Source organism: Micropterus dolomieu, linkage group LG15 (assembly GCF_021292245.1).
Source record: "Micropterus dolomieu isolate WLL.071019.BEF.003 ecotype Adirondacks linkage group LG15, ASM2129224v1, whole genome shotgun sequence".
Lineage (NCBI taxonomy): Eukaryota > Metazoa > Chordata > Actinopteri > Centrarchiformes > Centrarchidae > Micropterus > Micropterus dolomieu.
The window spans coordinates 21748057-21763864 of NC_060164.1; the positions used below are offsets into that span (position 1 = coordinate 21748057).

The 15808-nt window shown below is 39.2% G+C and overlaps 2 protein-coding genes across 5 annotated transcripts in view; one reads left to right on the plus strand and one right to left on the minus strand.

The window, feature by feature from the left end:
• On the plus strand, positions 1–7819 carry LOC123984014 (cytochrome P450 3A56-like). 4 transcript variants are annotated; one of them, XM_046070579.1, is made up of 14 exons: positions 1–389; positions 546–591; positions 762–855; positions 1085–1137; positions 1823–1922; positions 3638–3751; positions 3973–4058; positions 4182–4324; positions 4434–4558; positions 5176–5260; positions 5641–5801; positions 5922–6148; positions 6998–7160; positions 7248–7819. In XM_046070579.1, the coding sequence occupies exons 4-14, from the start codon at positions 1088–1090 to the stop codon at positions 7320–7322; spliced, it is 1329 nt and encodes a 442-aa protein (XP_045926535.1). In that variant the 5' UTR covers positions 1–389; positions 546–591; positions 762–855; positions 1085–1087; the 3' UTR covers positions 7323–7819. The 4 variants fall into 4 exon arrangements, with proteins under 4 accessions (XP_045926535.1, XP_045926537.1, XP_045926536.1 ...); XM_046070580.1 differs by lacking the exon at positions 1–389 and adding an exon at positions 439–456; XM_046070581.1 differs by lacking the exon at positions 1085–1137 and having other exon boundaries at positions 3–389.
• A 438-nt stretch (positions 7820–8257) lies between these two features.
• The window catches only part of LOC123983803 (deubiquitinase DESI2), a 26380-nt gene continuing 18829 nt past the window's right edge, over positions 8258–15808 (minus strand). Inside the window, exon 5 of the mRNA XM_046070167.1 lies at positions 8258–12706. Within this exon, the coding sequence (XP_045926123.1) occupies positions 12434–12706 (273 nt within the window). The 3' untranslated portion in view covers positions 8258–12433. The remainder of the gene's footprint in view (positions 12707–15808) is intronic.

A 15808-nucleotide genomic window follows, 5' to 3' on the forward strand; every position in this document is an offset into this window, starting at 1 on the left:
TGAATTGTATTCATCTCCAAGTAGCCTACTGTTTAAAAACGACAATATCCTTTGCAGGTTTCATTAATCGTGATAAATAATCCGATATATCGGATATTTTTTAAGAGGTGGATGTATTATTCTGCAGAACAGATGTTGTAGACGAACTGCCGAGATTTGCATCCACATTTTTTCTCAGTATATGTGGCATAACACCGTCCGTGTTGGAAGGCTATTTCAATAATTGGTATAGTTTATTCAACGTCTTCCTCTTTATATCTAGTCGTAGTACGGTGGTGTTTTGTTTTCTGGATGATCCTAGAGAAAGTGAGTTTAAGTCGGGGAATTTTCTGATCCAACTGCGAGTGAAGTGTAAAGCTGCAGCGCTCGGTGCCTTCATCCCCACCCAGGTAACCCCGTGGTACTTTCTGGATGACGTTCAGTTTCCGGGCTCCTCCCACTGAAGTGCACTTAAAGGTTTCTTACCAGCGCACTTCCTCATCTTTCCAGTTGTTTATGTCTGTTTCGGCACCAGTTGAAAATGTTTGTCTTTACATTGTTTTCAGCAACCACCTGGACTTTGCTGGCTCTTTTTTTCACCATACTATTACTGTGAGTGGCTTCTACGCTTGTTTTTGTAACTATTGAAGTAGTAGGCTACTTTGTCGGTTTTTGCCGTTTTTGAGGCGCATTTATTGTCCTACAATCAGGGTCGTTATTACACTGTTGTAATATTGATACTTGTTACCTGTATAGCTAACCACTTCTTATTTATAATATAGGTATGGCATTCTGCCATATAGGGTCTTCAAAAAGCTGGGAATACCCGGACCAAGGCCTCTGCCTTTTATTGGAACAATACTAAACATAAGAAAGGTAAGGTACATACTCAAACACTCATCTTAGATAATAGTATGTAGGGTTGATTGACTTGATAATTAAGAACTATGAGGGTGTTTAAAAAGTCCTTAAATATGAGGACAAACAATGCCTCCTGGCACTAACTGCTTGACTTATCTATAAATTTTATGATTGTACCTGTTGGAAGTTCTGTGGCCATTTAATCTTTTAACACTTAGACACATTTATATGAAATTCCTTGTAGGGAATGATTCCTTTTGACCTTGAGTGCCAAGCCAAGTATGGGGATGTGTGGGGGTGAGTTGTGTCATCATCTTTCTAGCCCAACTGCTGCAGGTAACATCAGTGGTGGAAGACGTACTCCATTACTTAAGTAAAAGTGCCAGTGAAAAACTAGGCACACCTCTACAAAGTGTTTAACATATGTGTATATTTACACACATACATATGAATGATACATAGACAAAAATGTCACAAGCACATGACCAAAATAAGACAAACTTTTTTATATAAGAACGACAGCAGCCGTTTAAAACAAACCACAGATTCAGCAGATCTGATTAACTGGGGAAGGATGTTCCAAAGTTTAGAAAAAGGTCAGCTCTGTATTAAAAATGGAAACAGGAAACCGATAAAAGGATATTGATCAGGGGCTCAACAACTGCAAGGCCTTGTACCTTATTAGTAATATTTAGAAGTCACGTCTGTGTTTCATAGGAAGTTAATGAAGGAAGGAAAAAATTGGGGTGATGGGGAACAAAAGTCTAGTCTTTGTTAATAGTTGCTGCATTTTGTACCAATTACCGACAACCTAGGGAAGACTCAGTAATGCAAATAAAAAGTGAGTTACAGTAGTCTAAATGAGTAAAGTATTTACTGGACGTTCCATGTTTTTTTTATTTTTGCTATATTTCTCACCTCCTTTTTGTCAGAAGCTATCAATCAATAAGCTCATACACTGTGATGTTGTGTTTCTGTGAAGGTTGTTTGAGGCACGGTCGCCAGTTTTAATGGTGGCAGACCCTGAGATTATTAAAACTGTGTTGGTGAAGGAGTGCTTCTCTGCTTTTACCAACCGCAGGGTAAGAGATTCATCTTGTTGCATGTTATCTGCAGTTGTTTGATAAGAGAAAATATGTCACAAAATACTGTACATAAATGAAGCATTGTGGTGCTACAGTGATGCTCCAGCCTACAGATATTCTCCAGACATAAGGGAACACTTCAGTGAAAATGAAATGCAAAAAAAAAAAAAAACTGTTAAAAGAACACAGGACTTAAGATTCTGTAATGGTAAAGCCTTAATACATAAAGTTAACCAAATACTTTTTTACATTTCCAAATGTTTTTAGGCTGATATGGTTCAGAAAACTATATTATGTCCACTCTATCAGACCAAAGAGTATTTAATAATTCTGAAGTTCATATCTCTTCTTTTGCTGAGCCATGTTGGAAGAAGAGGCAGCTAAGTAATTCCTCATGCAAGTTTGGATTTGTAGAAATATCCTTTAGTTTACATAGAGACTCAGAGATTGATGGTTGACGAATACACCAGGTTGCACACAGATCCTCTGAGCCAACTGGGGAAATCTCTTGTGTCAGGATTGATTTTGTCATTTCGATTAGGCCAGTTTGGCACCCTATAGTGGATTGACAGCTAAACTTAGGAAGAAATCGCAGGTGGTGCAAAATGAAACAATCTCGTATTTATTAAATTGATCTCATTAAACTGGTATGGTGGGAGTCTCTGCCTGCACATATCAAGCTAAATATCAGAGGCTGCATCATAGTTACAACATAAACGGGCTTCTAAACATTTATATTTGCAGATAACTATGATCATACTAAACATGACTACAAACCACCGGGGTTAGTGTGTGTTCATATGTAGAACCTCAAAGTAATACTGTTGACAGAAGCTTTATTTTTTTGTACTGGTGCCCTACTGGAGCATCCTTCCATCAAGCTGACAAAACAAGAGAGACTTTTCAGGGCTTATTAATTTAACCATTACTTATTTACTGAGAGCCAAGCTGCCATTTGCAGGAATGCCCTCATCACACTCACACAGTTCACACCTGGAAGCTGCCCAATACAACCACAGTCTGATCAGCCGGCCACTAAGCAGCTCCACTGAAGCTGTTAGGACTTAAAGGAATAGTTTCTACCTTTTGAGGTGGAGGAAGAGTTAGAGGAGAAGATTGATCTCATGTCCTCATGACTCTCATGTCTATAGAATTAAGAATCTACAGTATCTCCAGCAGCTGGCTAACGTAGCTTATGTCAAAGACTGGAAACAGGGGGAAACAGCTAGCCTGGCTCTGTCCAAAGGTAACAAAATTCCTCTAAATTAAAACACGCTGCCCTACTTTTCTTTAGTACACCATGCTTTATTCACCAAACCCCCATGTTGGCTTCACCTGGGTGGTTTCCAATAGACAAATTATTTTTTCATCATGTGAGCAATAAATGACTATAGACGCCAAATATACATCACATTAACATGGTATCCCCTGGATTGGTGTGTTTTGTAGATCCATAAATCATTTCCAAATCAAGAGGAAAAACACTGTTCTACCCAAAGGAAGTTAAACTTAAGTACAGTGTAATGATTCATCTCTGAGCCAGAAAACACACTTAATTTTATGATCACCAGAGTCACCTTTTCAAGAGAGAAAGAGACACTGGTGTTACAAGAAGTGACATTATTGGAGCAGAAAAGAGTGAGTTTTATGGTGTGAGAAAGAGAAATGTTGGAGGGTTGAAGTGTGTAACTCTGCTGTACTCATGTTCACAGGATAACATTATTTCTGGACCTTTGGATGATGGGATTACAGTAGTCAAAGATGAAAGGTGGAAAAGAATTCGGAGCACTTTATCACCATGCTTCACCAGCGGACGAATGAAACAGGTTTGTATCAAATCAGAGCTCACTAACCACTTCTCTATTCTGCTTTCTATGACCTAGTGCAGCAATACAAATACATGGTCTGCAGTATGTCTACATATATGTGTCTAAAGTGTGTCTACACATATGCATATGTACTGTAGATGCACAGAGAGAAGTTGGCATCAGTAATAGAAATAAATATGTAAAGTACATTATCAACACCACACTCTTCTTTGTTGAAGGTTTTTCCCATCATTGCTTGCTATGCAGATCGACTTGTTGAAAAACTTGGACAAACAAATTCAGATGAATCCGTTGATGTCAAACAGTATGTCATTAATCTGTTATATTGCAGCATGCCATTACGATGTTTGTTGTAAAATAAATGAACATGGTAGCACTTATATCATGTAGTTCCTAAATGAAAACCACCTCTTTGTTTCTGTTGTAGATTTGTCGCACCTTACAGTTTGGATGTTGTGACCAGTGCGTCTTTCGGTGTTGAGGCAGACTCTATAAACAATCCAGATGACCCACTTATTATTCATCTTAAGAAGATTCTTAACTTCAAATTGTGGCCTTTCATTTTACTAAGTATGTACTGCTTTCACTTCCCTAATAGGCGGAGATCATTTGATCATATGAGCATCAGGGGATAATTAGTTTGCACATTTTAATAAACAACCCTTTGGTCTCCTTTCAGTGATATTTCCCTTAAGTGAACGTCTGTTTAGGCTCCTGCATATTGACATAATGCCCAGACTCAGTATGGAGTATTTCTACAACGTCATCAAGAGATTTAAAGACCAGCATCATGCAGAGGAATCTGTAAGCATTTCATCTGCACCCAGTGGGAAAAAAAAGAATGATTCCCATTTTGGGAAATATGCTTATGCGCCTTTTTGCCAAGAGTTAGCAGAAAAGTTCATTACCACTCTCATGACTGTACACTAAATATGAAGCTAAAACCAGTCGTCTGTTGGCTTAGCTTAGCTTATGACAAGTTGTGTTTTTTTTTACTCAAGGAAGTCACGGCACCTTATTTTGCACAAAATCTATGACCCAATTAGGAATTTCAGCTATATGGCAAAGGCAGCCGCTTTGATCATACTTGATCACATACTTAATTTTATTCCGAGGTACAAGGCAGATTAATTTATCATTTTACAACACAGGATTGTATAACGAGCAGCCATCACTGAAAATGGTGCCTCATAAGTATATAGATAGAGTCACACATTTTGCTAGCTGTTTTACAGCTTCATATTTAAAGTATTATAAATCTTCTCATTGAACTCTTGGCAAGATAGTTTATAAGCGTATTTCTATACTTGCTACCTTATTTCTGCTGTTATCTCTCTCATTCAAATCAATATTACTTAGCACATTTTAAGCCAGTTGTGTACAATTTGTGCCCATGTTGAATGCTCTCTGTGCTGATCTAGATTCGAGCAGACTTCCTGCAGGTGATGATTCAGAACGAGATACCAGAATCGGTGATAAAGAGTGAACAAGATCAGCCGAGTAAAGGTATGTTTTCACCACAGTAGTAATTAGTAAAAGTCAAGGTAACACTAAGAGTAAAAAGGTCTACTCTCAAAGTGTATCAGCACTCTGTTCTTTGTTCTTCCCCTTCATCAAGTCATTAAGCTCAGGAGAAACACATGAATCTATTCATTAGGGCATTCTTCTTCACTGGAAAACAAGAAAGTTTAACTGAAGAGTTAAAAAATGGAAAACAGTTTAGATGCATGGAACATGGCCTCATGTCTGTAAAACATATAATGCATTCAGTAACATGCAGCCACAGTCTGTTATACAGCTGTCTTAAATATCTTAATACACTGTATGTGTTCAAATGTCTCAGCTTGTGAAAGTAGTTTTCTGGCTTGTGCTTCATTTTGTTATAGGTTTGACTGATCACGAGATACTTACCCAGGCCCTGATTTTCATTTTTGGTGGCTATGAGACCACCAGTACCACTCTCACTTACATCCTTTACAATCTGGCCGCCAACCCTGAAGCGATGCAGATCTTGCAGGAAGAAATCGATGCCAGCCTACCGAGAGATGTACCGTAATTTTGCATGTGATGTTGACATTTATGACTGACTTTTAACAGCTGACATATTATTCTAATCCTTTTCTGTTCATTTTGTGTGTTTGATGCCCACTTTACTTTTTGCCCCTAGGCTCCTGTTTCATACGAGGGTCTTGTCGGTCTCCAGTACCTGGACCAGGTTATTTGTGAGTCACAGCGTTTGCTTCCCACTGCGCCTCGGCTTGAGCGAATGTGCAAGAAAACGGTCCAGGTCCACGGCCTCACCATCCCGGAAGGAACGCTGGTTGGGATTCCTGTGCACATGTTACACAAGGACCCACGCTTTTGGAGCTCACCTGAGCTTTTCAAACCAGAGAGGTAAATGAGATGGAACCAGAAAATGTAATTACTTAAATGTGGCACATTGCTATTGACTATGTAACTTTTGACAAAATCTCACCACAAGGTCCACTCAGTAGCTGTTCTGGACCTTTCATATATATCATATCACAATCTTCTATAACAGACAGAGTTACACAGTGGTCATGCAATTGTATATTTCCATTTTTAGTGGACATTTCTTGTCCATGTTGGCTTAAAAGTTGGGAATAAATGTTCATTCTTGACCTCGTAAACAGCAACTGACAAAATGTAAACAGTGGGCACAAGTGACATTATGGGATAATGGTAAATGCTAAAATTTAGTATAACAGTAGCACAAGTAGACATGATGCGACAAGTGTACTGACAAGGGCAAGGATGTATTTTATTGCTTATAGACTCAACTTTTAAATCATCTTTCAAAAGTGACATTGTCTTGCTTTAAGTGTTCCCATTTTGGCTTATTCACCACGTAAAATACAAGCTATACAAAGAATGACATGACAAACATTTAGTGTACATTTCTTACATTTACTGTGCCTGTTGTATGCAGTATGGAAAAGTTAAAGGAAACCCCTTCTGTTTATGTTTATGTGGATAAGTACTCTGGCTTTGTTTACTGTGTTGTTCATCACTAGAACCACTTTGGTGACATTCATACTGATGGAGAAATCAGCATGTTTGCTGCTCAGAGAGCTTGTGACAGTACCTATATAGAACAGTACTCATGACGATCTCAAGAGCCAAGCATCAGACCAGCCTTTCAGCCAAATGTGCAGGCACTGCATGTACTGCTAAAAACATAAAATTAGAAATTATCTCGAGTATCTGTGTCTGTATTTGCAGGTTCAGCAAAGACAGTGGTGAAGAGGTGAACCCGTACGTGTACATGCCGTTTGGGCTTGGTCCTCGTAACTGCATCGGGATGCGCTACGCTGTCCTCGTACTGAAGATGGTTGTTGTCCGTCTTCTGCAGAGCTACACTTTGGAAACATGCAAAGACACCATGGTAAGAGCTCCACGCACTGCAAGGCACACATTCAGACTGACTACTCTGCTATCATGTCCCTGATTTTACATTTCTTTCTTTCTTCAGATTCCTTTAGAATTGGACTGGAAGTTCCAGCCAAAAAAGCCAGTAAAACTCAAGTTTGTTCCCAGACAACAGTAGTCAAAGAGGGGGCATCTCCAAATGTACAATGCTTCTGAATTCATCAAACTCATTGTTTCTTCAACATTTGGCAACTGCTTACAATGTCGATGAATCAAATGTGTTTTATTAACTTTTGTATCTTAAAATTTGCGGAACAAAAAAAGCACAGAGCTTTTCTTAATTTTTAGGGTACAGTGCAGGAATTTATGACAGTGTTGAAGATTCACTGCGAGTATTTTGTTTTATTTTGTTTTTTATATGAGCTTTATAATCTAATAAAACTACAGCCTGAAAAGCTAATACTAAGAGTCATAACCACTTGTTTAACAAAACTGACCTGTATGTTGTTTTTCAATATCAGTCAGACTCCACGGATCTGTCTGCAGCTCTGTCATTGATGGGTATTTGTCTCCACCTAGTGGCGGACTAAGCTTCACCTGAGACACCAACTGATAACCAAATTCATGTGAAATACTGTAGATTTTGGTGACCTGATTAAAGTTTAACCAAATTTTCATTGGTTTTTACTTAACATACTGAAAAAGAAAAGGGCAAGTGTCCGAAATCTCAATTTACATCTCACTATTGTCTATAATAAAGGTAGTGATTTCAGACACAACCCTGGACTACTTCTTGACACCAAACCTCACAGATTTTTACACTTAAGTTTTTGTAGCTTTATAGGAGCTAGTAGGCAAACCTTTTGCTAAGCTAACCTTCAGCTGACCCTATAGCTTCATATTTAATTGTATCTATTATCTTCATCTCTTCAAGAATGTGAGAGAGAGAAACAACCTTAATCATCCAAAGCATTATTCTGGGACTAAATGTAGAGTAGCATAACCATCCATCCATCATCAACTGCTTATCCTGCGTACAGGGTTGCGGGGGGCTGGAGCCAATCCCAGCTGACAGAGTAGCATAAAAAATAAACAAATTTATCAAAGCCGTCACACGATTGTATACTTTTCTTTAATAACTTTACAACAGGGTACAAATCAGGTCCAGTACTCTGAAGGCTCTGTGAAAGTTCACTGTGAAACAGCTGAAGTCAGTTTTTGTGGGGTATGAATGACTGAGGTTTCCCAATCTACATTCATAGCTCACACAAATGTCCCACAAAGAATCTTTTGACAGGACATTTACTATTATAATGAAATAACCTTTATTCAAAGAATGAGGGTTTCATCCCAAAATAAGACATTCATTTAAAAGGTTGGACACGTGTAATGACTAGTCAATGGCTGTTAATACAAAAATGACTGGGGAAGTTATAGGTATCTTTGGTCTCAGTAATGATGATTTGTGGTACTTAAAATGTTAAGATATGAACATAAAGTAACAATATTCTCTCAGCATTTTTAAATGGAAGGCTACAATTATTGGTCAGTCTAATTTAGCTGGTGGATGATTAGTGTTTGATGAGATAATGTTCATTTTTCAATAGATATTACAATTATCAGATACCAGCAGAAAACTATCTGAAGCTGTGATGGTTCAGGGAAACCTCAGTGTCTGTGCACCACAACAGACAAGTAACAGTACAAATAACAGCCAGCAGAGGGCGCCGACATGAGCACTGTGTGTGTGTGCGTCAGGCTGAGTCTGTGCATTAAAAATAAAGTTTACTTTTCCTTAGTCAGACTTAGTACAACGTAAAAAGTAACATTTCAAATATATTTTACAATACATTTAGTTGAAACCTTTCACTCCTAATCACATAAATATGCTGGTTTCATGAGAAATGTCTTGCTTTTAACACTGCTTCTGTTTTGTTTGTTGAAATCTACAAAATGATATGCCACTGCACCAAAATAATGTCACTGAAAAATGTCCTAGATTTAGCTTGAGGACAAAAAGTTTACTTGCTTTAAAGAAATCCAGTCTCTTCATGATGCAGCAACAGTTTGTTAAGTGTGGAAACACTGCTACATTTGTTCAGGTGGATCTCTTTGGCAGAGTATCTGTTGTGTTTGATGTAGGGAAATGTGGCCCAGATGGCAGCTTGTTGATACAAACCATTTATAATACAAGTGCGCCCACACACAAACACATTCATGCACAGACAGGAAAACAAAGAGCAGCACAGGCTTGCATACAAACATCCAGGTTGTAAACAGGAGCTCTTTTTTTTTTTCTTTTTTTTTAATCAAAGAGAGGAATATAAAACTGCACTGCCTCAGCGCGTTTTTGAAAACCTCTATGGAGTGACTACTGCATTAGAAAAAAGCAACAGTGACGCAAACATAAAACATAGGATAAAAAAGTTAAAAGGATTATTATATTACAAAGCCTTTTGGAGTCCTGAGTTTATCAAACATAAACAAAACAGACAAAAAGGCCAGAGTCCATTTATCATATAAATACATTAAAGAACTAAAAAAAACAAAAAAAAAACAAACAGGTTTCCTGCTTGTAGTCCAGTCCTCAGCCTTGCAACAAAACAGGCAAAAATCCATTGAGAAATATGTTTTCAACACATCCATGGCTCTTGTTTGGGACAAGACACATTATGCAGCACACATGTTGATGTTGACGGCATATATAGACTTTAAAATGAGGTGCTCATCATTTGTGAAAACGCAGCATCTTCTTGTAAAGAACTTTAAACTTCTTAATCATCCTAAAAAATGTTTAAAGACTTGTCTGAGTAAATGATCGAGTGAGTATTTTCAGACAGAAGGTGTTTGTGATGCTCTAAATTAACACCAATGTGCGTCATCCCTAACTGGAGACAGATGTGAAGAAAATGACAAGGTCAGTTAAAGATGGTTTCAGTTCCCATTTAAGACACACTCTTCCTCAAATTAATTTCCTTTTTACTTCAAGTGCCCGTCTTCTTCAGCCATTTATGTAGATCACAAACCGTTATTGGCTGACGACACATCCTTAATGTAAACGTAACGTGATCCTTTGGGTAACGATGAAACAATTTGCTTAACAACTTACAACTGGGAGCTGTCCAGTATAACCGCAGTCTTCTACTGCTGGCCGCTGGAGCACTTGTGGGTTAAGTACCTTGCTCAAAGGCACCTTGGCAGTTGCTACTGAGAAGGAGTTCTCTCTTTTACTCTGAGGTTTAAACCCAGAACCTTCTGGTCACAAAAGGTCTTGCCTGCCCTGCAACCTAATTCTGAAATTAGAAAAAACAAAACTATTTTACAGTCTTGGTGAAGAAATAACTGTTGCTATTTTGTAATTATTACATTACAGACTGAGGTTTAAATAATCTTCATTGGGTTAAATTTTCTTAAATGATGTGAGGTTATTCCACGACGGGCAGGTAGGATTTTAAGAGCTGCTACAGATAACAGACAACTGCAGATACAGATTTGACATAAAAAGGGACTTGGGAAGCCAAGATTACTTAGAACTGAACCCATTCAAGTTGTGTTAAGGATTTCCCCTCATTTAGACACTGGCTCTAGATATGTTTATTCATGTCTATGTGGCGTTTGAGGAAAGTGACACTGATTGTAGTTCTGGCTTGAGTCTATCCAGCTTGCTGTGAGAGGAAAAGAAAAAACTAAAAGGCTGAGGTCCTGAAGCACATGCACGTTGATGCAAAGTGTTTAGATTCCAAACTCCACCTGCTGCTTTCAAAATTTTACCAGCCAATTATCTAGGACATCTTAACTACAGTTGGCGGCAGTGGAAACATTTACCAGCCACAGATCAAGTTATACCAGAGCTTGGCTAATGGTAATTTAAAACTACGTTTAGGATTCAGTGTCTTGATGTGGGTCGAAATGCAACTACTAAAGCTAAGTGTTGAGACAAATACAGTAGTTTTTTTTAACGTCCTCTAGTTTCTCCAAAACAAATCTCAGATTGTTTGGATGTTCAATATGAAAATACCGTTTAAAGTGTATTTACATTACAGCAGAAAAAAAGGGGTTTGAGCAGTTTTTAGTAGTGCTGTACTAAATATGCTAATGTTGCAAGCAGCAGATCGATACCTTTCTGAGACTCAGAATGTGTTTTTGTAACAACCCTGGTAGCTACATCTACATTCTGATATTCCGCTAACGAGAACATCATTTTTCATTCGTTTCTCATCCATCTTGCCGATCAACGATTGGCTGCACCCACAAAAGTTCAGCTCAGGTCAAACTACAACAAATTTAAAACTTTCCGCACACTCCCCCCCACCCGCTCAACTCACCATGGTTATACCCGCAGAGCCGTCGCAACACGTCACATACACATGGAGGAGGCGTGCGCAGTGATAATGTGACGCCTTTACGCCAGTAAGCAATGTCTACTTGTGACCCCTCATCACCGGTCATGGTCGTGTGAACATAAGCATTTCAACAAACTGCATCCATAAAAAGTGACTTTACCTTCTTGGTTTGTTTTATTTGAACAATTTTTAGAGGCTTGAAGAGGTAAAACTATGCCGTATTTCACAAGAAAACAAAGTGGCAGAAATAATAATCATTATTTTATGTAACATAAATGTTTTCTTTCTTATCCTTTTAATAATCGGGTGACCTCTAGAGGTTTAGATTGAGCTTGTTAGATGGTCAAATAATTTTCGGAACATCTAAACATCAAATCTGACATATCAGGTTGATAAAGGTCACCTCCTTTAGCTTGGGCTCAAGTTAAAAACTCTGCATATCTTCTGTTACAGGTTTCCACTATAAAAAAGTGGGGATTAGCACCATCCACCAACTAACAGCTTGTAAAATCTGGATGTGGCTGGTAATTTTTCCTAAATGATGAAACATTTTGATGGGTAAACAACCGGCCTTGCTTCCATTCTGCACCACATGTTGGCTGGTAAAATAATGAAAGAGACTTGAGGGGAAATAGTTTTTGGATTTTGGATGTGATATTGGAATCCATCAGCCATGTTCACTGAGAGACGATCGTGCCTTTGTCAGCAGCAGGAGTTCCTTCCCCCTGAGAGGAAAAACCCTTCTGCTCCCACTGCTCTGGATCACTGTAGAGATTTGGCAGACATTCCTACAATGAGCAGGTAGTTGTTCAGTGCCTTACTCGAGGACAGTCTGACAGGACTTTTGGCTGTAGCTGCATTCATCAGCTGCTGCAGGTATTCTGTTACCTTACGGTCTCTGTAACCACAAGCCCAGCCCAAAGTTTCCCAGCAGACCTTGCAGCTTCTACCGGCGGGGCTGGTGGCGGGAATGACGAGGAAAGGAGGGTGGGCTGGAGGATGAGGGTGAGCAGGGCGACATTGACGCCAGGGAGGCAGTGGCAGCGGCGTCCTCGGCCTCCTCCAGCTCTCCTCCTCCATGGAGCTCCTGGCTGACGCTGGACTGTAAGGCAGCCGGGGTCAGCCACTCTTTGGGCAGGCAGCTCTGGAGGAATGGCACGCAGGAGCTGAAGTAGGCCAGGCGGTTGACCCAGCGTGGGATCTCCCTGCCGCACAGGATCTAAAGGGCGGATAAAGGGCGAGGGAGGAGCAGAAGAAAAGGTTATTATAGTTCTTATAACAGCAATAGCAGGCTTCTACAGTTTAATATTATCCTAATTTTAAATGGTAAATGGCTGCACTTATATCTCTATTTGCCTCTCATTCACACATGCAGTCACACACTGATGGCAGCAAGTTACAGTATTTGAAAAGATTGTATTGGGGATTTATCAGAGACAATACAAAGAACATTTCAGGAATTGATTATCGTGTTTAAACAGACTTATCCTGCTAGCTCTCAGCAACACAACATAATTGATGATTCATTGAAATGGCCTTAAGTGCTGGAAAGAAATATATTTCTTTGACATGGATGAAAAATAGCGTGGCTCAAGCCTGATATATGCAAAGAAATGGTTGAATTTAAAATGAAATGCAGCCAGGATTTAGAGGGAGTTTAGCGCTTGAGGATGAATTTTATGAGCAATATTCCTGTAGGGAGGAAGATATCAGATTTAATTTGGTACCCTTTTTATATATACACAGTATACTGGTTTCAACAAGGACAATGAAAATGTCAAACAGCAGAATTTCACCACAGTTTGACAGAAAAGGTGACTATTGGGAATCCACACACAGAAAACACACTCAGCCAAGCTTGAGGGCGGTAACATCAGTAATAAAAGGGATATACTGTGGATCTGTTTCTAAATTAGCTAAATTAATCTACTTGAACACATCTGAGGGAGTCTTTCCCAGTATAGCTGAGCTTGCAGTGGAAGTACAAATCTGAGACAATGAGTACCTAACTAGAAAATACATCCTGCCATTCTTTTGTGAGGAGACCCAAGTGAAACATTTCTGAAACGTCCGGCAAACTGTATTAACTGTATCATTTAAAAATCCAGGGACATTCCAGAAACTCCATGACCCGTGGCACCCGAGACAAAGTAAAATGTGTCTCTATGGTAGCAATGCACTGTAGCTACTGTTATTAAACAGGTCTGTGTCTGGTTGGAGTAAGACTTTTCAAGTCTCTGGCAGATTTCTCTCTCACTTCCTTCCCTAAATACACTTTCATGCAGGCACAGGCAGCAACACTGTCAATGTCAGGGGTAATTATCATCATGTAGCTCTATAAGTGCTATTGCATCGTTATGGAACGAGTGGCTTCCAAGAAACGCATAAGGGTTTCCCAGTCAGAGGGCTTAATCGTGCTTTTATCACATCATTTACCAAACCTGCTGATAAGCTGCTTTTTTAAGATGCACAAGGAGACAGGGAAAGTAGAAAAAATGTCTTACGAAGCAGCTGATTTAGTATGTTGTGCCGTGTCATATGCAGCCGACCGATGATACTAGATACGTACGGTTTGTTTATGCAGCAGCGACTGTTTTTGGGTTTGCCAGCAAGCATATTTCTAAAATGCAAATCACTCTGGCTTGCCCTGTGTCATGACCAGCCTGCCTAGGAGGAGGAAGCCTACATCAACTTTCAAGAAAATCCATTCAAAAAAAAAATCACTGGGTGTAATGTTTGGCTGGCTTTTACAAAATGCTATAGCTGCAGAATTCACACCTCTGTCATGTGTTTTCAGAAATTCCCCTTTTACACTCATAAAGCTATGAAGGCTTTTTATAGCAGCACTCAGCAGAAAATAGGTTCTTCCTCAATATTTTTAAACCCTTCTACCCAGGCATCATTTAATCTGCATTCATTGTTTTTTTTGGCCACTTGGCGGCAGCGCAACAAACTGTAAAAACAGCATTTAACCTGTATCACCTTATAAAGTTGATCTGGCAAATTGGCTCATTAACATTTACCAGACACAGAAAAACATTAGCATTCATTTGGTCGATGCTTTATAGTTCTGTTTTGCTCTCCATCATCACCTGAGAAAAATATCTATCTGCTTTAGCTGCTAAATGCTCCACTTTCTTTCACCAGCTACTCGCTAACCGTCTGCTGCAATGGAGAGGTTGTCCAGCTGCCCACTGCGGCCAATAACAACGCTAATAAGACTACTTTTACAGGATAGAGATATTTTTCTGATGCTACCTATACTGATTGCCGTTATCCACTTTTCAGAGACAGAATGATGTTCTAACTTCTTCTATACAAGCTCAATATACACAACAAAAGGGAAAACTGACCCACTGAGGATTAACTGCAACAGATGGACCTTTTAAGCCTACAAAGCTGTCAGACCCCTCAAGTATTCTTCGGATTCTGATTCTTAAGTATAGTGGAAAACCAATTTGGGATTCAGTGTCTTGCCCAGGGACACTTCGACATGATGACAGGAGGAGCCGGGGATCGAAGTACCACCCCTGTAATTGGTGGACGACTCGCTGTACTGCCCAGCTGTTGTTGGGTTAGGTCTACCTACAGACAGAGCGTAGTGTTAACAAAGTAGAGTATGTTTACTTGCTTCTCAAGAAGAGGACTGACATCACAGCTGACACATCAAACACTCTCCCCCGAGAATTAATAATAATAATAATAATAATGATAATAATAATCTTTATTTGTAGAGCACTTTTCAAAAACAAGTTACAAAGTGCTTTAACAAGTGTAAAGACAATAATACCCACGAGACAATAATACAAAAACAATACAAGCTAAAAGCATGAAAACATTGAAAAGACTAAAATACACATTTAAGATAAATATAAAATTAGTAAAATAGAATAAAATAAAAGGGATAAAATAAAGTCAAATAAGATCGGGAAAGGCTCTCCTATAAAAGTATGTTTTAAGAAGGGACTTAAAAGAGTTCACTGACTCAGCCGACCTGATTTCCTCGGGCAGGCTGTTCCAGAGCCTCGGGGCCCTGACAGCAAACGCTCTGTCCCCTTTAGTTTTCAGTCGAGACTCTGGAACAGACAACAGACCTCTGCCCGAGGATCTCAAGGTACGTGCTGGTGTGTATGGGACTAAAAGTTCAGAAATATAACAAGGTGAGAGGCCATGAAGAGCTTTAAAAGTGATCAATAGAATTTTAAAGTCAATTCTAAAACATACTGGGAGCCAGTGTAATGAAGCTAAAATAGGAGTAATGTGGTCATATTTCTTTGTTCTGGTTAAAAGCCTGGCAGCTGAGTTCTGGACAGTCTGGAGT

Coding starts and splice junctions, on each gene's coding strand:
- LOC123984014 (XM_046070577.1), top strand. CDS start 521: ATGTTTGTCTTTACATTGTTTTCAGCAACCACCTGGACTTTGCTGGCT. Junction 4,559..5,175: donor AGCATCATGCAGAGGAATCT/GTAAGCATTTCA, acceptor GTGCTGATCTAG/ATTCGAGCAGACTTCCTGCA. Junction 5,261..5,640: donor ACAAGATCAGCCGAGTAAAG/GTATGTTTTCAC, acceptor ATTTTGTTATAG/GTTTGACTGATCACGAGATA.